The sequence below is a fragment of the Lacerta agilis genome, chromosome 8, assembly GCF_009819535.1.
Source record: "Lacerta agilis isolate rLacAgi1 chromosome 8, rLacAgi1.pri, whole genome shotgun sequence".
Taxonomy (NCBI): domain Eukaryota; kingdom Metazoa; phylum Chordata; class Lepidosauria; order Squamata; family Lacertidae; genus Lacerta; species Lacerta agilis.
Window position 1 is genome coordinate 69746730 of NC_046319.1, and position 23192 is coordinate 69769921.

General features: G+C 45.3%; 2 protein-coding genes across 2 annotated transcripts; both read right to left on the minus strand.

Moving 5' to 3' along the window:
- Positions 1 to 4808: 4808 nt before the first annotated feature.
- LOC117051615 (proline-rich transmembrane protein 1-like) lies at positions 4809 to 7796 on the minus strand. The gene is made up of 2 exons (XM_033158178.1): positions 7305 to 7796; positions 4809 to 5531 (listed from the first exon to the last, which is right to left on the minus strand). The coding sequence occupies exons 1-2, from the start codon at positions 7641 to 7643 to the stop codon at positions 5361 to 5363; spliced, it is 510 nt and encodes a 169-aa protein (XP_033014069.1). The 5' UTR covers positions 7644 to 7796; the 3' UTR covers positions 4809 to 5360.
- Positions 7797 to 10826: 3030 nt separating this feature from the next.
- LOC117051617 (transmembrane protein 91-like) lies at positions 10827 to 13715 on the minus strand. The gene is made up of 2 exons (XM_033158179.1): positions 13249 to 13715; positions 10827 to 11271 (listed from the first exon to the last, which is right to left on the minus strand). The coding sequence occupies exons 1-2, from the start codon at positions 13588 to 13590 to the stop codon at positions 11101 to 11103; spliced, it is 513 nt and encodes a 170-aa protein (XP_033014070.1). The 5' UTR covers positions 13591 to 13715; the 3' UTR covers positions 10827 to 11100.
- Between the last annotated feature and the right edge of the window lie 9477 nt (positions 13716 to 23192).

A 23192-nucleotide genomic window follows, 5' to 3' on the forward strand; every position in this document is an offset into this window, starting at 1 on the left:
AGCGTCCCGCGCCTCGGGCTCCCCGGCGGGCCCATTATGGCTCCGAACCCTTCCCCCGTTCCCCCTGTAAAGGGGGAGGGGGGTGAAGGGACTACGGAGCCGGGCTATAGGGGAAATGCCCCAACCGGGACGGCGAAGCGGCGGCTGCCGCTCGTGGTGAGCGACATCGTTCTCCCTGCAGAAGTTAAAAAAAGGAAGCCCGGTGGTCGTGAGTATCGGATTGGACTTATTTTGGACATTTAACGACCCGGGAGGCATTACGGAACGGAAGCCTGTTTCCCTCCCTTCGGTGGAAAGAAAATAACTGTTTTGATAGACTGCTGTTACAGTGATGGTTACAATGTTTTGATTTTTGACAAGTGAGACTGTTTAGATCTCCCTTTGGGGGGTAAGATGGTGAAGAATATCTCCTTTTGAAATTACAGTTCTTGCGCCCTAGCTCCAGGAAAAATGGCTGCGAAGGTTTGAGATTGAGTGGAAATGTACTGGCACTAAGTTAGAAAAACATTGAAATCTGACACCTATGCCCACTTCAGCCATGCTGGGTTTCATTTTCGTAATGAAACCAAATAAGAACTCTGGCCAAAGTTTTAACAAAAAAACATGCGTTTACTCATAAGTAATTCCAAACGTATTATCAATTCTGTAAAGAATTACAGTCTTAAACAACAAATAGTTTCATATGAAAGTTTTCTTTAAAGTCTTTTAGAGATGGCTGTCAGGGCTTCTCCAATGCGTGTCAGGTGTAAACCAGGGAGACCAGGACAGGGCCCCGTTTCGGCATGGATGCCTTCTTCAGCTGGCAATATCAAATAGTATTAAATAGCACAGAGTACATCAAGTTTCAAAATTGAACATTTTAAACAACATCAAACGAGTTATGTAAGGTTTTAAACAGAATTATAAAGTATCATTCACTAAAGGTCATAATTCAACAACATCAAATAAATTATTATTACAGGAAGTTTTAAAGTCTCGTGCTTATATATGTGCCCAAGTGGCTTTTCAAAGTATTTGGTTCCTTACCTTGTTTTTTATGGTAGAAGTATGTGAAAAATAAAAATGGTGTGTTTCTTTGATTCCTAAGAGGATATAGCGTCTGTAAACCATAGAAAAAACGACTGTTACAATTCTTCCATTAAATTGTGTATATGTGAAGTACAAGATTATGTGTGGTCTCACCTTAGAAGTTTTGCTGTATTTTTCTCTGTTTTTTTCGGGCGTTTCCTACTCATAGGTGAGTTTGTGGCCTTATATCTGAAAGGGGAGGAGATAACCCCCTGTTCTTCTTAAAGGTGTAATACAATCTAAACTCCTCAAAAACAAAAGGCACTGTGGTGATATTTTAAAGAAAGGAAATGTATTCCTGATGTTCATTCAGACCCTTGGGAGACATGGTTTCAAACAGATGAATGTATCTGGCTTCCTGTTGTAATAGAAGTTTTTCAATATTTCTTCGGTTATATAAGTCTATTTTGGGTTTCCAGATAATAAAGAAGACAAAATCATCCTCCGTGTGTTTTTGTCGTATATAATGTTCCACTAAAGGGGCTTCTAGTACCTTGTTTCGGATCCGTGATCGATGTTCATTTATGCGTAATTTTATCGGTCTAGTGCTCTTGCCTATGTATATCTTTTTGCAGGGGCACATCCATGCATACACACTGTTTTTTGTGTTGCAATTGCTGAAGTGTTCTATTTGAAATTTAAAGCCAGACTGTACATCAACAAACTCTTTCACTTGTAGTGCATATTTGCATACGCCACAGCTGCCACATTTGTAATGGCCCTTCGTGGTTTCCTCCGGGTATGTAAGCAAGTCCGATTTAACCAGATAATTTCTAAGTGATTTGGTTTTATTTAACCCAAACATAGGTGGATTCTGACATCCCGGTATGTTCGATAACAGGTGCCAATGTTTATATACCAGTTTCTTAATATTGGATGTGTAAGGTGTAAATTGTAACGCTGTGTAAATCCGATCTTCTTTGGATTTTCCAGAAGTCTTAACAGAAAGAAGATCTTTCCTGTCTTTTAATTCCGCTCTTCTTTTGGCAGCTTGAAGAGTTCGTAGTGTATATCCTCGCCTTAGTAAAGACTGTGTAAGTTTATTGGCTGCTGTTTCGTAGTCTTGTTGAAGGGTCGCATTTCTTTTGAGTCTCAAATATTGTCCATATGGTAGATTATTCAATAAATGTGGAGCATGGAAAGATGAGGCGTGCAGTAAGGAATTACGATCAGTCAGTTTACTATATGGACGGACCTTCAGTAATTGGAAGTGATCTATGAAAACTGTAACGTCCAAAAAATTGACCGATGTGTCGTGGATCGTCCCGGATAATCGTATATTAGGATCTTGAATGTTTATCCATTGCAGAAACTGTGTGGCCGCGTCTTGGTTCTGTATAACAAAAAATAGATCGTCTATAAAACGATAGTATTTTATGATTTGGGTTCTGAAAGGATTGTGATTATTCAAAATGAATGTTTTTTCAAAGTTTATCATATAAATATTGGCAATAGAGGGGGCACAAGAGGATCCCATGGCTACACCTTTGATTTGCAGGTAAAACTGTTCCAAATGACGAAAAAAGTTGTGGTCCAAGATGATATCCAGAATGTCGAGCAAAAAATGAGTTGGTGGTTCTTTGTTGGGCCTAGAGTTTAGGAGGAATTCTATAATTGTTCTTACCTCCGGAAGGGGGACATTGGTGTAAAGAGACTCAACATCCAAAGTTACAAGCGAGGCTCCTTGAGGTACTTGAATATTCTCTATATTTCCAATAAATGTTTTCGTGTCCAATATGTACGACGGGGTATCAATGGCGAATGGGTGCAAGAAATGTTCCATATATTGGCACAAAGGTTCCAGAAGGGTATTTGCCAAGTGCCCCATTTTCAGTGGGATGGACTTCTTTTCCTTGAGGGTGCTCTGCCTTTGTCCCACAATGCTCTGGTTTTGTGTCATGGTGTGGAGCAGGGTGAGGTGGGTGGCAGCGAAGGGTATCAGGCAGTGTGGCGCTCTGGTATGAATTAGCTGGGTCACGCCACAACACTGGAATGAAAGCCTCTTGTTTTTTGGCCTTGCGAGATCAAAGAAGGAGTGTGTTTTGTTTCTGTGCAGGCACAAAAGCTTGGAACAAAAAACGGAGCGTTCTAATTTTGGTGGGTAAAATGTTGGACAGTATGAAAACATTCTAAAACCATGACAGTTTTTTTTTAAAAAAAAGTTCTAAAAGCAGTGAAAAATATTACCGCATCCAGTGATCTCATGGTTGTCAAGGGCATTGTCTTTCAGCCACCAAATGCCTGGGTCAAATTGGTTAATTTGGTTGGTTAATTACACAGGTAAGCTTGCATAACATGTTGTGTGAAGTAATTGTATTTCTGAAGCGTGAAAAAAGAGTTCCTTTGTCTTTAAGATGCAAGTGTGGTATCAGACATCTTAGAACAACATGTCCATCTGATCTCAGATGAAAAACACCCACCCATACCAGGAACCATCTTAGGAGAGATATGAGAAGGAACTCTTCCAAGATGGCACCTACTGTTTACATTTTTTGTAACACACACACACACACACACACACACACACACACACACACAATTGGGAGCACTGGCTGAGTTGATCAAGCTGTCTGACTGATTAAATACTGCTGTCCTTATTTGAATCTACAAAATGAAGAATCTGAGCTGAAAGTTCTTGGAATGCGAAATGTGCCAACACATGTAAACTAGTTATGAGAAGGCGAGCTCCAAAGTGAAATTACAGGAACTGAGAAACTGAGCTCCAATGTGAAATTACAGAAACCAAAAATAGAGTGTGGTATGCTTTTAGGCGGACGAATCCTCACTGCGGTCAGGAACAGGGCTTTTCAGATTTATTCATTTTATTTCAAAAGCATTCATTCCATAAAGCATGTAGCCGTGGGACTGCTGGGCCTTGAGGCAGTAAGTGGAGCCAGTGTCAATCACAGGCAGAACTGCCCCCTGACTGGCTGTAAGAAGGCAGGCGAAGAGGGGGCTGCCTGAGGTTTGGTGGCCCACTGCCCCATTTGCCCTCAGTCTCCACTGAAACACCTCCATCACATAATGTTGTTGGCACCCGTCTGTCTCAAGAGAATGAGGTGAAGCCAAACAGCTGTGTTAGCAGCACCGAAGTCACCTCCCCGGGGTGGAAGCCTGGGTAGTGTGTAAGGTGGTCCTGGGCTGTCCAGGTGACAAGACTCTTGGCCTCACTGATGTGGTCTCAAGGAAAGCAGAGCAATACATTTGGCACCAGCTTGGCTGTAGGAGTTGCTGGAAGGAGGTGTACAAGACGCCACCCAACCGTCTTGGGACTGCACTCCAGACTTGTGGAGGGTTTATGCCTTAGCCTTTCCTTCTCCCAAAGATATCCTGCAAGACAGCTGAGCTTCAGGATCAGAGATTTCCCTCTTCTAGATGGGCTACCTTACAGGTTGACCAGCACCATCTGCCCCTCACTTGTCTCTACAGCATGTGCGGATACCACTATTGGTCTCATACCCTCAGTCTCCCGGAGCCTGTCTTCACATGCAGGGGAAGTCCTTAACTCACTGAGGGTCTGGGACTCATCAGCTACCATCACCAGGTTTAGCCAGCCAATTGAAGCCACCCTGAGGGGTGTGGCCTTTATTGCATGCTGACAGCTTCTAGGAGCCACAGATGAGAGCTGAGTGTCTTGCACTCAGCTCCTGGGAGCTGAGCCCATTTGACTCCCCCTCAGTATTTTTGGGAGAGTCTGGGCCCCCTATGTCACCTTCAGAGCATAACCTCTATTTTTTTTTAAATGATCTTTATTGGTTCTACAGATTTTACAAATTTCACCATCATAATACATCATAAACACCTTATTCCTTTTAACCTTAATACTTTAACTCTAAACAAGTTTGTGCTTCCCTCCCTCCTCCTTCTGGTTTCTCTATATTTTCTTTATATTTACGCATTTGTCATGTTTACATTCTATGTGTACTTAATACTATGGAATAATACTATTCAAAATTTCATTAAATATACATCCTTCATTTGTTGTAATATATTTGTTCAATGTTCTTAAATCCAAAACGAATGGTTTTTAATAAACATTATGAGGTCTATTTCAGCCCCGCGAGTGTTGCTGTTAAGGTGACGACATCAAGTGCTCTGAAAGTTAACGCACCCCCCTGCTTGTCATTGCGTAAATTCAATAGAAATCATGTGGTGCACATGCATGTGTATACCAGCCCTTGAGCACACCCTGTTATGGAATGAATCAAAACGCACGGCCTCCAACCAGGCCTTCTCTGATTAGTGCAGTGGTGGGGAGGTCTTTCAGGAGGTGGAAGCTGTGTGGCAAATCCTTAGTTGTGCGGAGGGTGATTTTTTGCATTTGTATACATAATTGCCATTATTACGATATACACAACAATGAAGACGCATCCCACCCCGAGGGCTGTGTTGGCCAAGATGCGCGCCATTCTGGAGTTTCGCTTGGCAGCTATGACATCTCCATTAAGGTTGGCTTCTCTGGTCTGTGGAGAAAGAGAGAGAGAGAGAGAGAGAGAGAATTGAAGGCGGATGTAAAAGAGAAGTAGAGCTGTGTGTCATCGGCATATTGCTGACAACGTGCTCCAGAACTCCAGATAACCCCACTCAGTGGTTTCATGTAGATGTTAAACAGCAGGGGGATAAAATCATACCCCCGAGGAATCCCACATTTCTGAGAAAGCTCATGACTGTGTTTGGGTGAAAGAGGAATAACAGGAAGCAGGAAAGATAAACAGAAGAAAAAGTGACATTGCTAGAAGAGGTCATAAAGTGAGGAACAGAGGCGACACAGTGTGGTGGGGAAAATAACTAAAGGGGAATTTGTGTTTTTAATTCAGTCTTTAATATATCCTATATTCAGAGTATGCAGGAAGATGAAAAGAAATGTAAAGAACCACAGAAACAGGGGGAAGGGAATCAAAGTTTGAAATGTTAAAATTATGATGGAAAACTTGTTGTAATATATATAAATGAAAATTATAAATGAAAAATTAAAAGATAAATAAATAAAAGATTCAGAGTTTGACTTCCCCAATGGCCAGAGGCTGTGGCAACGTCATCTTTGGACTTGGAAGACCCAATGCAAGCAGAGACTCCTTCGCTCCACCATAGCTGGGCCCTTTCAAGCAAAACAACAACTCACACTGCTGGTAGAGGCAGCTGTGCTGATACTATAGGGCGGAGGATGCCTTTATTTCCTGCTGAAATGTAGGAGATTTGGAGTTGCATAGCTTGGCTTGAGCCCCTCCAGCCAGCTGGAATCCTCCTGCATTCAGCCTTCATTCAGTCCCCTTTCTGAAGCTCACTCTGCCTGAGTTTTGCCTCGACTGAGCAAGAGCAACATCTTAGCAATCCCCTTATCCTGTTCTCTTTGAAACCACCACCCACTTTGTGCTCTGCTGTTTCTCCTGTAGCATGACACTGTGGCTTAAATGATTGGTGTTGTAGGAATTCTAAGGTCTCAAATATAGAATAAATGTTGATAATTGCACACATGCATAAGTATGGAGAGGAATCCAAAAGCCAGCTTGGGTCTCCTAAAGACTCTAAATATTTCTCTGCCTCCTTAATCCCTCTTGCCTATGTCCACGTAGGCAGGTAGCAATTGGGAAGTTCCTGAAGGGATCCCTCTCCTATATTTATTGAACCTCCTTTTTATTAATTGCCACTGTTCTTATCAAATGCTTTTTCTGCAAACTGTGTCTGGAACTATGTAAATCTTGCCAAATTCTTAGGAATACAACACCTTGACCTACCTGAGCCACAGTTACCCCACATTATGTGTGATGTAATTTCTGACTGTTTGTAGAGGGGATGTCCTTCTTCTCCATGCCAAAATGAAAACCCTTTAAAAAAGAGATGTTTCTTCTTGGTTCTGGGTCTCTTTGCCTCCTTGCTAGGAGGGGAGGGAACTCTGTTGCAACAGAAAAATAAAGATCTGCCTTGCTTTCACTGCATCCTACCTCCATTTATCCCTGACCGATCATAGACTTAGGGGACTTGGTCCCTTGGGGAGTTGGGCAGCAAAAGTCAACCACCCTAATTTTTCCTCTATCAATTGGGGTGAGGAAAGAGTCCCCAAAGCCTGAATCCAAAATCCCTAGGCTCCCCTGCTCCCAGAATTTCAGCCATACCACAAGCTGCCTTCTACAGACTGTTGCTAAAAGGAAATCAGAAAAGGTCATGGGGCTTTTTGGACCCCCTGTTATTATAGCACCCCATCTCCCCCAGCCCCAAGAAAAAGAGGAGGGGCTCACCTGCATAGAGTAAACTAAGGCAGCAATGCCCAGGGGGAGGCAGCAGCAAAGCATGGTACAGATAGAGTACGCCAGGTAATCAGGCTCATTGGCAGGTGGACCACGAATGATGACGGTGGCCTGTGGAGGTTGAAGGATCGGAACCTGGTGGGATCCTGCACCAACTGCACCATAATGATGGTACTGGGATGGCACAGGGTTGGAGGGCCATCCCATGCGGTGGGGTTCTGGTCGAATAAGAGGTTTCGTTGGCTCAGGGTTTTCATGGGAGTCTTTGTCAGAGTAGGGAGGTGGATCCTGAGTGTTGGAATCGTCTTTCAGCCTCCCATAGTTGCTCATGGCGAACGGCTGCTCTCCTTTTCTTCTCCTGTGCTCCCCGAACCTTGGTGGTCTGTGATTAGCTGCTGGGTGCTCTGCTCTTCCTATCCTCAGCTGCACCTCTAGCTCTTTTCCCCACCTCCTGCTACCTCCCTGCCTTCCTCTTTCTCTATCTGTGGACTTTGGTCTTCTTTTGCCTAGGCGCTGGCTTTATATTGCCGGCTGCTCTGCTCACGTGGCGGCTAGTCCATGCTCTGTCTCTGGAATAGAACAGCAGCTCCACTGGGCCTTCCAATCCAGAAGTACGAGTGGCTGGCAATGAGGAAATTGGTAATGACTCCTCCCCTAAAGCTGCATACACCCCAGTCATAAAATATGTACAATCGTACCTTGGTTTTCGAACAGCTTAGTTCCAGAATGTTTTGGCTCCTCAACGTCGCAAACCTGGAAGTGACTGTTCCGGTTTGTAAACTATTTTTGGAAGCCGAATGTCTGACGGGGCTTCCGCGGCTTCTGACTGGCTGCAGGAAGTCACGATTTGGTTTTTGAATGTTTTGGAAGTCGAATGGACTTCTGGAATAGATTCGTTTGACTTCCACACTACGACTGTAGTGCTTCATCTTTTATTGGTGGGTTATTTTGAAATTGAGACCTGCAGTTTTAATTGAATTTTTAAATTTGTATTTTAATCTGTTATTTTAAATTGATCGTGTTTATGTTTTTTTGCTGTGATTTTAATTGATGTTAGCCGCCCTGAGCCCGTTTTTTTTGGCTGGGAAGGGCGGGGTATAAATAAAATTATTATTATTATTATTATTATTATTATTATTATTATTATTATTATTATATCACATATTTATTTATATCACTCTGAGGCTCCCAAAGCAGCATACATTTGCAGTATTTGCCTTTTAAACACAAATCTGCATGAATATAAGAGATGACATTTAATTCACGTTCAAGGCACATTTTTTTCTTTAGCTTGAAGGCAGGGATGGGGCACTTCAGGACTGGGTGCCCAATGTTCTGCTCCAGGCCTCACTGTTTGGCCCCAGGCCACACCTTCACTGCCTGTGTTCTGCAGGGCTTGGGCTGGAATTTGTAGGAAGAGAAGACGGGTATGATAATCATGTATTCCTGTTGGTGAAGCGTTGGGGGAGTTTAGGCACCAGACCCAGCAGTGCTGAGCAGATGAGGCAGGAGGGTTGGAAAAGGGAGTTAATCATCTGGATAACAAGAAGTGATCCAAACTGGAGGAAGGAGTCTTACATAGGAAGGTAAAACTGGGCAGGATGGTGGGAGTGAGGAGAGTTGCAGCTGGGAGCCAGAGGGTTAAGCCCATATCATGATTTTAAGGCAGGGGCAGACTTTGGTCTTTCAGATTTCAGAGACTCCTTGCCCAAGGCCAACATTTGGTGCGGGGCCGCCCAGTGCAGCAGAAGCAGTCACACTGCTCTAAATCCAACTTTGTTTTAAGGGCATGGATCGTTATATTTTATTGTTGCCAATTCTGGGGCAATTAACATGGCCATTGTTCATGGGACTCTGCGTGGTATCCAACTGAATTCTACTCAGGGTAGCCCACTGAAAGGGACGGACCTAAGTCAGTCATATCCATTAATTTCAATGAGTATACTCTGAGTAGAGGAAGCACTGGATACAACCTAATCATTCCTACTTGGAATCACCCATGATGTCTGTCACTTGCTAAGTGTAGAGCATTTGTCCATGGCAAGTCTGCATTTGTAATGCAAGTTGTTCAAATGTTGCGAGTTTGTATAAGTCTTCAATCCAATTGTAGAAGGGAGCCGCATTTTAATTTTTCCAATTCATCAGTATCAGTCTTTTTGCTATGGTAAGGGCACGGAGAATCCACTCGTATTGTTCTTTTATAAGGTTCCATGTGCTGGCTATATAATTCAAGAGGATATTTTGCTCTATAAATGTAAGGTTGTTCTGTACAGTTCTGTTGATAGTTTCAGTTACCTTCTGCCAAAAATCTTTCAATGTAGGACAATGAAAAAACATATGTTTTAGAGAAGCATTATCCTATTGTATCTCCAACAGTTAGATATATTAGATAGCCCTTTTTTAAACAAATGTAATGGGGTTCAGTATATTCTAAATATTATTTTTTGTTGTATGAGCCTCCATCTAAGGTCCAGAGACACCCTTGTTATAGCAGTTAAAACAGTTTCAAACTGTGTGGTCGAAATGGAGATCTCTAAATCTTTATTCCAATCCTCCCTCCATACCTGTATATCAAATTGGTTTTCTAATAACAAAGATTTATATATTTTGATGACTGTTTCTTTTTGTTGCGTAAGATTTAATCAATGATATCTGGAATCCATTCTTACAAATACTGTAATAGGTTAAGATCTGGTGAAGTACAGTAACAACCTTGTAAAGTATACAGTTTTGGGTTCCCCCTCCCCCCTTTATTTTCCCTTCTACACAGGTTCTGTTTCTCTTTTTCTTTTTCTCTTTTATTTACGTCTCACAATGTTTAGTGCACATATAATCATGTACTTTTTGAACTTTCAATAAAGATGTCAAAAAAAGAAGTGTAGAGCATTTGAATATTTTAATTACTTTGCTTTGGTAGGATAGGGTTCATATTTTGTAACTTTGCCTTATTTAACCATTACGCCTGCGTAATAAACAGTTCCAGACACTCACTTCCACACATTCACATATCAATGGTTTATTTTGGCTTTATATTATGTCTGTATTTGTCCATCTCTGATCTATAATTGTAAATGGAGTATGCATATTACCTCCAGATCCTGTTTCATAACATTGTCTTTTTCAGAATCTCTTATAAACCCCATCCCCGTTTTTAAAAATTATAATTTGTATAGGAATATATGGCAGAGTATAGGATATTACAATTTCCCCCCTAGGTAGAACTTCCAAGAGCACTTGATGTCACCTTAGGGACAGGGATCAGCAAACTTTTTCAGCAGGGGGCCAGTCCACTGTCCCTCAGATCTTGTGGGGGGCCGGACTATATTTTGAAAAAAAAATATGAACGAATTCCTATGCCCCACAAATAACCCAGAGATGCGTTTTAAATAAAAGCACCCATTCTACTCATGTAAAAACACCAGGCAGGCCCCACAAGTAACCCAGTGATGCATTTTAAATAAAAGGACACATTCTACTCATGTAAAAACATGCTGATTCCTAGACCGTCCGTGGGCCGGATTTAGAAGGCGACTGGGCCGGATCCGGCCCCCGGGCCTTAGTTTGCCTACCCATGCCTTAGGGACAAGGCTTTGAAGTTCACACATCCCATTATTGGTCACCAAGTAAAATAAACAGAAATCATGTGATGAGGCTGTAAGTGTAATTCAGTCCTTTAGCACTTCCTGCTATGGAATGATTCATAAAGCACAACGTCCAACCAGGCCTTCTTCTCAGTAGTGCAACGGTGGAGAGGTCTTTCGAGATGTGGAGGCTGTGCAGTGAATCCTCAGTCAAGTGGGTGCTGATTTTTCAGTTGCCAATACAAAGTCGCCATTATTATGATATACATAACAACGCAGAAGCACCCCACTCCGAGGGCTGTGTGGTTCAAGATGCGAGCCATCCTGGAGTTTCGCTTGGCAACTATCACATCTCCATTCAAGTTGCCTTCTTGGGTCTGTGGAGAAAGAGAGAGAGAACTGACGACAGATGTAAAGGAGAAGTAGACCTGTGCGTCATCAGCATATTGCTGACAAAGTAGAGTGGTACCTTGGTTGTCGAATGGCTTGGCTCCCGAACAAATCAGCTCCCGAATGCCGCAAACCCGGAAGTAAGTGTTCCGGTTTGCAAACGTTTTTTGGAAGCCGAACTTCCGACGTGGCTTCTGCGGCTTCCAATTGAGTGCAGGAAGCTCTTGCAGCCAATCGGAAGCCCCACCTTGGTTTTCGAACGGTTCTGGGAGTCGAACAGACTCCTGGAATGGATTAAGTTCGACAACCAAGGTACCACTGGACTACAAAACTCCAGATAACCGCACTCAGTGGTTTTATGTCGCTGTTAAACAGCAGAAGGGATAAAATCAAACCCTGAGGAACCCCACACTGAAGGGTCCAGGGAGTTGAAGAGCACTCCCTAAGCATCACCCTCTAGAAATGACCATCCAAGTAGGACCTGGACCACCACGAAACAGTGCCACCCACCCCTAACTCGGAAAATTGCCCAGCAGCTCAGACAAGGCCTAGTTTGTGAAAACAACTGTCCCAAAGAATCCATTCAACCAGGGCCGTCTCATCATAGGGGCTGGGTGGCGCGGCGCACCAGGGCGGCGGGCCCCCCAGGGGTGCCCCTGCGAGCCCACCGGCATACCGGGCGCCCCCTCCCCAACCCGCCCCCATGGGCGGGCGGGCGCCTGCGTGCCGGCGGGCGAACTGCAAGCCGCCCGCCCTGCGGAGCCCCAGCTGGAGCGCTGGGAAGGGTGCGCAAAGCCCCGCGCCGCTCCAGCGCCATGCCCCTCATCCCCTGCTCACCCACCTCCCTCCTGCGCTGGCCGCCCCTCGGGGGGTGAGAGGCGTGGCGCTGGAGCGGTGTGGGGCTTTGCGCGCCCTTCCCAGTGCTCCAGCTGGGGCTCCGGAGGGTGGCCGGCTTGCAGCGCCACGTCCCTCATCCCCCGCTCGCCCACCCCCCCTCCCGAGGGGCGGCCAGCGCGGGAGGGAGGTGGGCGGAGAGGTGGCCTGCCGGGGGCGCCGAGGGATCGTTGCGCCACGGTGGCCGATCCCTTTAAGACGGCCCTGCATGCAACTTTAAAGTGGTCATCAGAGACTTTCCTGTTTTGCTGCAACCTAGCTACCTCTCTGGATGTTGGCTGCCTGAGAGTCATCCTGCGCCTGCCAGGGAACAGGAGTCAAGTCATCTTTAGGTGGTGAAGTGCAGGCCTCCAAAACGAAAGGAGGAAGGCCACGCAGGAGACATCCCAGAAGCATTGCTACCCAAAATGTCCGTAGGGCGAGAATCTGACTCATCACTGGCCAGAGGCTGTGACAATGTCATACTTAGACTTGGAGGACCCACTGCAAGCAGGGAATCCTCTGCTCCACCATAGCAACAAGAGACTAATGCAGAAGGCTGGGCCCCTTTAAGCAAAACAAAAACTCACACTGCTGGTAGAGGCAGATGTGCTGAGGCTCATTTTATTTCCTGCTGAAGCGTAGGAGATTCAAAGTTGCAGATCTTAGCTTGAGCCCCTCCAGCCAGCTGGAACCCTCTTACACACAGACGTGATTCAGTCCCCTCTCTGAACCTCACCCTGCCTGAGTTTTGCCTCGACTGAGCAAAAGCAACACCTTAGCGATCCCCTTATCCTGTTCTCTTTGAAACCATCACCCACTTTGTGCTCTGCCTTTTCTCCCTGTCCCTGCAGGCAACACGGTGGCTTGAATTATTGGGGTGGGGAAAGGGCCCCCAAACCTTGAAATCCAGAAGCCCTAGCCTCACCTGCCCCCCTGAATTTCAGCTACATTACAAGCCACCCTGTAGCCTTCTACATGCCTCTGCTAAAAGGGCCATCAGAAAAGGTCATGGGGCCTTTTGGACCCCCCTGTTATTATAGCAACCCATCTCCCTCAGCCCAAAGAAAAAGAGGGAGGGGCTCACTCACCTTTATAGAGTAAACTAAGGCAGCAATGCCCAGGGGGAGGCAGCAGCAAAGCATGGTACAGATAGAGTACGCCAGGTAATCAGGCTCATTGGCAGGTGGGCCACGAATGATGATGGTGGCCTGTGGAGGTTGAAAGATCGGAACCTGGTGGGATCCTGCAACAGCTGCGACATAATGTTGGTACTGGGATGGCACAGGGTTAGAGGGCCAGCCCATGCCATGGGGTTCTGATCCAGAAAGAGATTTAGTTGGCTCAGGGTCTTCATGGGAGGCTTTGTCAGAGTAAGGAGGTGGATCCTGAGTGTTGGGGGAATCGTCTTTCAGCCTCTCGTAGTTGCTCATGGCGAACGGCCTGCTCTCCTTTTCCTTTTTGGTGTTCCCTGAACGCAGTCTCTAAAGCCTTTCGCTCTGCTCCTCCTCAGCTGTCTGTGATTAGCTGCTGGTGCTCTACGCTTCCTCCCCTCGGCCGCCCCTCCAGCCCTTCTCCCCCCCCCTTCCTCTTTCTGAAAACTTTGCCTGGGAGCTGGCTTTACATTGCCGGCTGCTCTGCTCAAGTTACTGTTAGTCAGGGCTCTGGCTGTGGAAGAACGTAAAAGCAGCTCCACTGGGTCTTTCAGCCCAGAAATACAAGGGGCTAGGAATGACGAAATTGGTAACCCAAAGCAGTCAGATTAATACGGAGTGTGGCCTTCACTTTCCCCATCTTTTATGTGTGGCTGAATGGACACACATGCACACAAACAGAGCACACCCTGCACAATTTCACAGCTGCAGATGGGCACATGCTTCCATATTTTATGTTATGGCAAAGTCAGAAATTGAGGCAAAAATCGGTTGTTGGAACCAGGCCTGGTGCTGGAAATTGCTTTAGTAGTCCTGGAAGAATTGCCAAAAACCTTCCTTTTGTTTTGGAGACCGGCTGGTCACTCTCAATGAGTAGTTTTTTCCGAATGGCTAGGAAATGCATGAAAGATGGATGCCTCTCTCTGCCCACCAATCCTCTCTCCAAGTATTCCTGACTGGGAACATGTTGTAGCCCATGTTTCAGCAAACAAAGGACAGATTGCTTTTTGAGAAAGAGATAAAGGTTGCTTCCAACTGACTTGCTTATTGGCTACTCATCCTGCTTTGTTTGCACAAAGTTTATGGGGGAAATTAAGATGACAGCAGCTGTTTATTAAGTAACCATTCATCCCACTTGTTAGGAGATCAGAAGATGTCGCATGGTGAAAATGTTATCCCATACTTGTCAGAGTGCCAACTCAGATCTCATTTTCTACTATAGACATTCTCAGGTCAATATGGTACAAAAACCAAAGCAAGGATCCCCAGCACAGGGGAGCTGTCTGCAGCGCCCGAAAGCCGGTGCTGGAACTGGGACTGTTGGAGGGACTGTAGCTGTGGTGGCTGCTCTTGTAGCCCATGCTCTTAGGCCTCACTGGCACCTAACTTTTTCCTAGCTCTTTTCAAATCTTCACATTGGAGTATGTCGTCCCTCCCCCCAGCAAAAACCCATACTTTAGCGCTCGGTCAATTCGGATTTTCCATGCTTTGTGGTTTGCTCCGATTGAGCTTCACACAACGGGTTTTCCAGAGTGTGGATAAGCCTTTAGTAAGTACAGATTTAGGGCTGTGTGACATGAACTGGGCGCTGAGCCAGGGGGGACCCTTTTCAAATCTGGGTAAGGGAGGCCTTGGGAAGGAGATGGGACGGCTTCAGGACCCTGCCAGAAGCTTGTGCCTCCTTCCCAAAGTTTGGAAATGCAGCTGGGATTTTGGTGGTGGTGGCAGAGTCCAATGTTGGCTCACACAGGGTGCCATGTTAGCTGAGTCTGCCACCACCCTTTGTTTACTCGTCGTTTTTGCAGAGCCAGAGTCTGAACGGACGACACCCGCTGCTGCGCTCCCAGCTCCTGCCGGCACCATGGAAGGGTGCATGAGCGAGAGAGAGAGGAAGCCATGGGTGCAGGGCTTCTGCGCCCCCGTGGCCTCCTGTCGCTGGAGCCCAGGAAGAGAAGCTAGGAAGGCAGGGCGAGGATGGGGAGAAACAGAGTGGGCATTTAGGGTTGCGAAGGAGAATTAGGGACACCCCTCGGTTAGTTGCATAAATGACTGTCCTGCTGGCCTTTACCGTTTGGCGCAAAAGAAGAAGAAGAAGACGAGTTTGAGCTTCACCCTGATATATTTGCACAACAATTGCAGGGGGAAGTTGATGTCATCAGCGGCTAATGGAACATTTATATGGTGCATGCTTTTATTTGTATGGCGAACGGTTAGGTGACGTGGCAGTGCATTGCCTCATTTCTTCCTGTATTGCAAAAAGTCTGATTATTGGGGGAAGTGGGTTCATTGCAGAAGAGCACCAAAACTGCTGCTATGTGATTGATGGAACCCCCTCCCGGAATAAGGACAGTCTAGAAGGACAGTTGTTGCGGTTTGTGGGGTTTCTCCCTCTCCCATAACACTAGAACTCATGGATCTCCAATAAAGCTGAAAGTTGGATCATTTAGGAGAGATAACGGAACGTACTTCTTCATGCAGTGCCTAGTCAAACTATGGAACTTGCTCCCCCAGGAGGCAGGGCTGGCCACAAATTTAGATGGCTTTAAAGAAGAGGACTAGACAATTTCATGTAGGAGAGGGCTATCAAAGGCTGCTAGGCATGGTGGCTTTGTTCTACCTTCACAGCTGAAGTAAGTGAATCTGCCATGAAGGTGTCATGATTAGGCAAGTCAGGGAATTCTGATGAAAACAAACGAGAGCTGAGATGGCCAATGTTGGCTCATTCACCACCATATCTGCAATGCAAACCCTTCCAGCAGATAAAGTCAGTGTTCACTGTTGTTGATGTTTTCAATCTACATATTACATTCCCTCTCCCCACCCCCACCCCATTTGCATTGTGTTTCCTTTGTGTCAAAATGAATGGGGTGGAATGACGTAATGACAATGTAACGTAAGTAATTTATGTAATTTCACCACAGTGGACAGTAAGACGAATAACCACAGTGGACAGTAAGAGATGCACCCAGGCACCTCTTTCCCTAGCTCAGGCTGTCCTCTTTTTTGCTCTTCAAGATATAACAACCCTAGAATAACACAGTTTGGGGCAGAAGGTGAACTGCAGCAGAATGGAGAAAGAGCTGCATGTGACAGATAATGAACATTTATAATTTATCCCACTTTCCTTTCTCTATGTGGAACCAACAGCAGTTTTGTGAAAACATCACACAACACATAATCATGGTGATCTCAATGTATATTTTATTTATTTTGCCTCAAATGGCTCTCTAAGCATATCACAAATGCCTTCTTTGCATTAAAAACACATGGGATAAGTTATCACAGGATAAACAAATAAGGACAAAGAAGTAGGACCATGGGGAATGGGGTGGGTGTCAAGGACAGGGCTTGGGTTGAAATTTGTACTCTGACGACAGTTGTGTTTCATGCATGTCCCAATTATTATCTGTGAAATGTTGGGAGAATGGTCAGCAGTCAAGAGGAACAGGACAAGACCAGAAGACTCTCAAAATCAAAATAACTCTGGGTGGGAGAATGAGAAAGGGGAGAGATACTCCTAGAAGGAGTTTGAGATCTTTGGGCATCACAGAGTTGGCTCACACATGATGTTCATTGCTTGGCATTGTAAATCTATCCCTAGTTAGAACAAGGGTATAGAAGTGACATGATGCACATGCGTTCGAGCCAGCTCAGAGCATGCCGCTTTACAGAATGATTCAAAGAGCACAATGTCAGTTTAGGAGGACTTCTCAGACTTGGGCATCTTGGGCAGGGAAGGTCTTTTAGCATATGAAAGTTGTGTATCCTCAGGGGCTGATGGTTGACACTTCGATTATCTGGTGAGAAATATTCATCCAGAAGATGATGTATATAATCAGGCACCCAAGACCCACCCCGAGTGCCGTGTGAGCCAATATGAGTGCCAGCCTGGAGTTTCGTCGAGCGCTTATGTGGTTTCCATTATGGTTGGCGTTTTGGGTCTGGGGAGAAAGAGAACAAACTGGATCAGGGGAAGAGCACCCCTTATCTCTTCGCGAATGTGTGTGGCATAGTGCGAAATCAGACATCCATGTACAAAGTGGCAACTTGCCCCAGTCTGCAGGGGCATAACTGACCACTGTAATAACATCATGGCAAGTGAAGAACCAAAGATACATGGCAGAGGTTCAGTTCTCCTTGCTGCTTGACATGGGGTTCCAGATGATCATCTGGCCCAGGGGTAACATGCAGTACTGTCGTGGTAAACATTGCCTCTTGTCAAAATGCAATGCTTTCTGATTTACCCACACTCCCAGATGCAGTAACTTACCGTATCAGCAAAACCCAGACAAAAGAAACATTCAAAACAGTGCTGCACACAGCAAATAGTTCCAACTATGGAATTCACTCCCACAAGAGGGAGTGATGGCTTGGATGACTTTAAAAGTGGATTTTAAGGTGGTTAACTTAACAGCGGCTACTAGCCACAATAACCAAGCCATAGCCACCAGTTATTGCTGGGAATTCCACTTGGGGAGAGGGCTGCTGTGCTCCTGCCCTGCTTCCAGTGCACATCTGGTTGGCCACTGTGAGAACAGGATGCTGGACTGGAAGGGCCATTGGCCTGATCCAGCAGACTTTTCTTAGGCTGTTATGGATTCATTGGTGGCATGCCATAGCTCAGATAAAACGCAGAGGGGGGCTCTGTTTCATGAAAACAGTTGCCACCATAAATGTGCTTGCCTTTAAGCTCCCACAAGCTCCTCTCTTTGTTTTGCTGCAACATATTGTCTTAGCTACCAGGGCTGGGCCTAGACATTTTGCTGCCTGTGGGCACGATGGCACCGTTGTATTTCAGGGTATGGAATCCAGCTAGACTGGCAGCAGCATCTTGCTTCAGTGCAGATGATGGTATGGTGTCCTCAGCCTAGATTGTCTCAGAGGCCTTAGCTACAGGGGAACTAGCTGGGTATTTTGCCCTGTGTGAACCCTTGAGGGGGAAGCCCCCACCCAGTTTTCCTCTGAGAAGCCTAGATTGTCTCAGAGGAAAACTGGGTGGGGGCTTCCCCCTTGAGGGTTCACACAGGGCAAAAGCTCCCCTGTAGCTAAGGCCCTGTTTTAGCTCTAACTAGGGGACTCTTAACAACTCTCAGCACCAGGTCCCCCCCCCCCCAGCTGGATCTCACCAGAACTCAGTTCCAGCACCTCTCAGGTGGGCGCCATTGCCATCATAAGAGAACAAGGGAGGCATTCCTGGTGAGTTCCAGTGCCTTTTTTTCTAGAAAAATAGCACTGCTTAGCACCCTTAAGAAGTCCCCAGGATTCTTTGGGGGAGGGGGAAGCCACGACTGTTTAAAGTGGTATGATACTGTTTTAAGTGTATGGTGCAGATGAGGCCTTAGGTGTCAGCACAGGCCGTTGACCCTGCCCTTTAAGGTCTCCCCCTCCTCTCTCAAACACTCACTCAGCTCCCACTCACCTGTATCGAGTATGCAAGGGCAGCAACACCCAAGGGGAGGCAACAGCAGAGCATGGTGAAGATGGAGTACGCCAGGTAATCTGGTTCACGGCTGGGCTGCACGGAACTGATGACGATGGTTTGCGAAGTTTGTGCTATGCTGGCTGGACCATAGATGGGGGTGTACTGGTGTGGCATAGTGGGAGTTTCTCTGCTGCCCATGGTGGGTGCCATCCGAGCAGAAGGACCAGGCTCTTCGTTCCTTTCAGAGTAGGGTGGTGGATTATCCATGTCCAGAGCATTTTCGTTCATCCTCTCATATTTGATGTCACTCATGGTGCAGGTCTGGCTCTCCTCCTTTCTCCACTGGCTTGTTGTTCTGCTAGTGAAGTATCTCTTCCTTTTCTCTCGGTATCCCTGCTTCTTGGGTTGTCTGCAGTCCTCGTCTCTCCTCGGTCAGTTGCACCCTTTCCCCTCCTTCCCCCTCCTCCTATAGTGGTACCAGACCCACTGCTCTGAATATTCTTTCAGAAGAGTCCTTGCTCTATAACCTAGGCTGATCTGCTTGGCTCTCTGTGTGCAATGCTCTGCCCTTGGACGAAACAACTGTGCACCGTGGTCCTCCCTCCCACCCTGCAAAATGTGTGGGTGTTTGGAATGAGGAATTAGATAATGAATAACCCCAGCCGATTGATACCGAATGTAGAAACGCCAGTGAGCATTTGACATCCCCCTTATCCTTCCCTAGGAATGGAGGATAAATTATTTTTCCTTTGCATTTTAATGCAGAACTACCTAAACTGTACTTCTCAGACCAATATACACTTCTCCAGATTTTGCAAAGCAGTTCTCCAACCAAATGATATCCATATATTGGGGTGAGAGGTGCCTAAAAACGCATGTTTCAGTGAAAATGATACACAAAACTGCTTTATATGTTGGGGGGGGGAATTGCTTGCAGAAATATGTGCATTAGTCAAAATGTGTTTATTGAGAGAAATTAACACTGAAATGCTGGTATGTGTATATATATATGGAGGGGGGCAGGTAAGTCCCACTCACATAATCGATCACATGTCATGGCACCCACCCACCATTTTAATGGAAATTCCCTTCAACTTTGGGAGGGGGTGGCCCCCTCAAATATTTTATTTTTTGGGAGGGCAAAGGGACTTCAGCCCTTAGGAGTTGGCTCCTACAATCCCCCCTGACAGGGTTAGCCTGGACCTGCTGCCTCCTCAGCAGTCCCTCCCCAATGTTGCCTCCACATCGGCCTCTTGGCAAATAGGAGCTCCTGCTGGGATCGTCCCAGCCCTTTGTTCCTTCACCCCAACCCTTTTCAATGTTGATTTGATTCCCTTCCTTGTTCCTGGTGCAGATCTTCATTCCCCCTTCCTCTCGTTTTTTTTTTTTTTTTTTGCAGTTTGCCTTAGGTGCCAAAATGTCTCGGGCCAGCTCTGTTTCCCCCGGGAAAGGGATTGATTGTTAAACCAGAATTCGGAGGTTTGGGGATGCTGTGGGACCTTCTTCCAGCAAAGATTCAGCAGGCACCCTCACTTTTGATTTCAGTTTTCCCTTGGATACTTTTGTTATTTTATGCTGACAGGTCTATGCGGTTGCTTGAAGCTTTTTTCTTTTTTCTGACTAGCCCAGGTATTTTAATGATCGATTTGTATTGCTTTACGTTTTGTTGTCGTGAACCACCCAGAGATTGCAGTATATACGTAAATAAAAGGACACATGGAGAGCTTTCGAGAACTACTGCTGAGCTTCCCTCCTCCCTCCCCATTGCTTTTCCTTTTGTGCCTTTTAGATCGTAAGCCTGGGGGCTGAGATTGCTTTGTTTGGCTTTTATGAAATTTACCTGTGAGCTGCTCTGGGAGCTGTTTTTGGCTGAAGAACTGGGCAAAGCAATTGTAAATAAATGCATGCAGACATAAATTAGCAGCAATGGCAACAAGGAACCTCCATGCTTAGGGGCACAATATCTTAGAAGACCAATTGCAGTGGGGGCAGCAGTGAGGGATGGGATTTGTCTTTATGCCCTGCTTGTGACCTTCTATAAGAAGGGATGGAAAATCTCTGGTGGTTCCTCAGAGATGAGGAAAGTTGGAGTATTACAACAAGCCAAGGGACAAAAATTCCCCTTCCCTGTCCCAGAAGATTCTGAGCAACACTTCTGGGAAGAAAGCCTTGCGCTGGACAGCTGTCTGATGCAATAGGTGTGATGCAACAGGAAACCTCTTATCATAGCTATAATGAAACTTGTTTTCCACAAATTCAGTGACATTATATTCAGGGTCATTAACCAGCAGTCCATTCCTAGTTACATTTCCCTCCTTATCTCCCCGCAGTCATGACTTTTGGATTGAACATGGAGGTCTCGGGCTACAGGATCAAGAGAAAAGTCCTGTGAAAAGTGTCCCCCCCCCAAAAAAAACCATTGGTGGCTGCTGTCCAGTGGAACTGGTAGGGCAGAATGCAGGGAGACCCTCACTAGGTGGCAGTAGATGACTTATTCCAAGCATGACCATTGATCCATCTAGCTCAGTATTGTCTACACTGATTGGCAGTGACTCTCTAAGGTTTCAGGCAGGGTTCTGTCCCAGCCTTACCTGAAGATGCTGGGGATTAAAACTGGGCTCTTCTGCATGTAAGCGGATGCTCTGCCACTGAGTTACGGTCTTTGCTCTGATCAGACCTCCCATGCTTAAAAAAAAAAAAAGTTAGTGCATAAAAAGTGTCTTGCTGGATCAGGCCAATGGTGCTGATGTCGAAGAGTAGGTAGGAATGTAAATAAAGATTGTTTGTGATACTGTGCGGCTGTGTTTATAACCCATCGAAATGGCTCCCTCCAGTACGTAGCTTGCAGGATTTATTGCTTCCAAAGGCCTGTATTTAGTTTAATACGATGGTTAAAGTAAGACATAAACAAGCTGTCTTAGGGCTGGGCTGCTTTGCTATGAAACTGGAGATGAGGAGCGGTTTAAACATTCCCGAGATACTGCATTTCGAAGCCAGAGCTGGATTAAGACCTTGAGAGCTTCTCAGCACTGAGATTATAGTGCCCCCTGCAGATAGGTAATCCAAAATAAAAACTAAATACTAAAATATAAAAAGCTTTTTTTGAAATGACACAAAACTTACATGTATGCTACAATTAAAATAGCTTCATTTTTTTTCCAGTTTTCTGATTTCCAAGTTCTGGATAAGTTCATCGAAGTCACCTGACGAAACATGTCTGATTCCATACAGAGTACAGAAAGTGAATCAAGTTGGCCCCACCACATGTCAAATTATTCCCCCCCCAATGGGGTTGCCCTTATTTTGCTGCTGCCCTGAGCATGTGTTTAATATGTTTATTGGGTAATCCAGCACCGTTTGAAGCATACCTGAAATGATCCAAGCTCTCTTAGGATTCATTAGGAAATTATCTGAAAGCTTTTGCTGATTCACTGGTAGAGATAGAAAATAAAACAGGAACCCTGGCCATGCAACCATTTTAAGGGAGCATATTTGCATGCCACATTATGTTCAGTTACCTCCACTGTTTCAGCTCTGTCTTAATGAAGCCAATTAGCTTAATGAGATTGTTTTCCAGGAGACAGGGGCTATTTGAAACAATGCAGACTCCCATGTGCTTCCATATGCCATTTAACCCCTTTTCGTTATTTAGATTTAAGAGGCTCATGAGCCAAGGAATGAAATAGTGACTGGCAGAATCTCTGGTTTTATGTGATTTACTTGGAACCCAGAAGCTGCGTAATAAGCCCCTTGCAAACCTGATAAAGAGGATAACTGGTTTTGTAATGCATAATGTGGTACCATTAGCAAACTGGTTTTTATGCTTACTGCCTTTGCCAGCATCACCTTTGTTCTTGTCTTCCTAGCAACACTTGCAGCACAAAGCAATGGGGACAAAGGATAGCCCTGCCACGACTCATGGTGAATGGGAGGGAATAACTGGAGCTAAACTGGTTGTTGTTGTTCAGTTGTTCAGTCGTGTCCGACTCTTCGTGACCCCATGGACCAGAGCACACCAGGCACGCCTATCCTTCACTGCCTCCCGCAGTTTGGCGCTAAACTGGTATTTACCTTATTAACATATGTTAACATATGTTAGCATATAGAATAAGAGAACAAGAAGAACATATGTTTAAAGAAGATTGGAAAACGTTTATGGGGGAAATTGTGTATATTTGAAAATGTGGGCAGCATTAAGATAAATTCAACAGTGTAAATAAGTTTTGATGGATGTAATAATGGAATACTCAATGGTTTAGTTTACATAAAATATGTAGGGATTTATGTTATGCAAAATGAACCATGGAAAGAGAAGAAGGGAAGTCATTGATACTTTAAGGATGTAAAAATGAATATTTAAGGATGTAAACATGAATATTATAAAATGTAAAACAGAAAATTTAATAAAAATTATGGAAAAATTAAAAAAAATAAGCTGGTATTTGCCAAATGCTTGAGG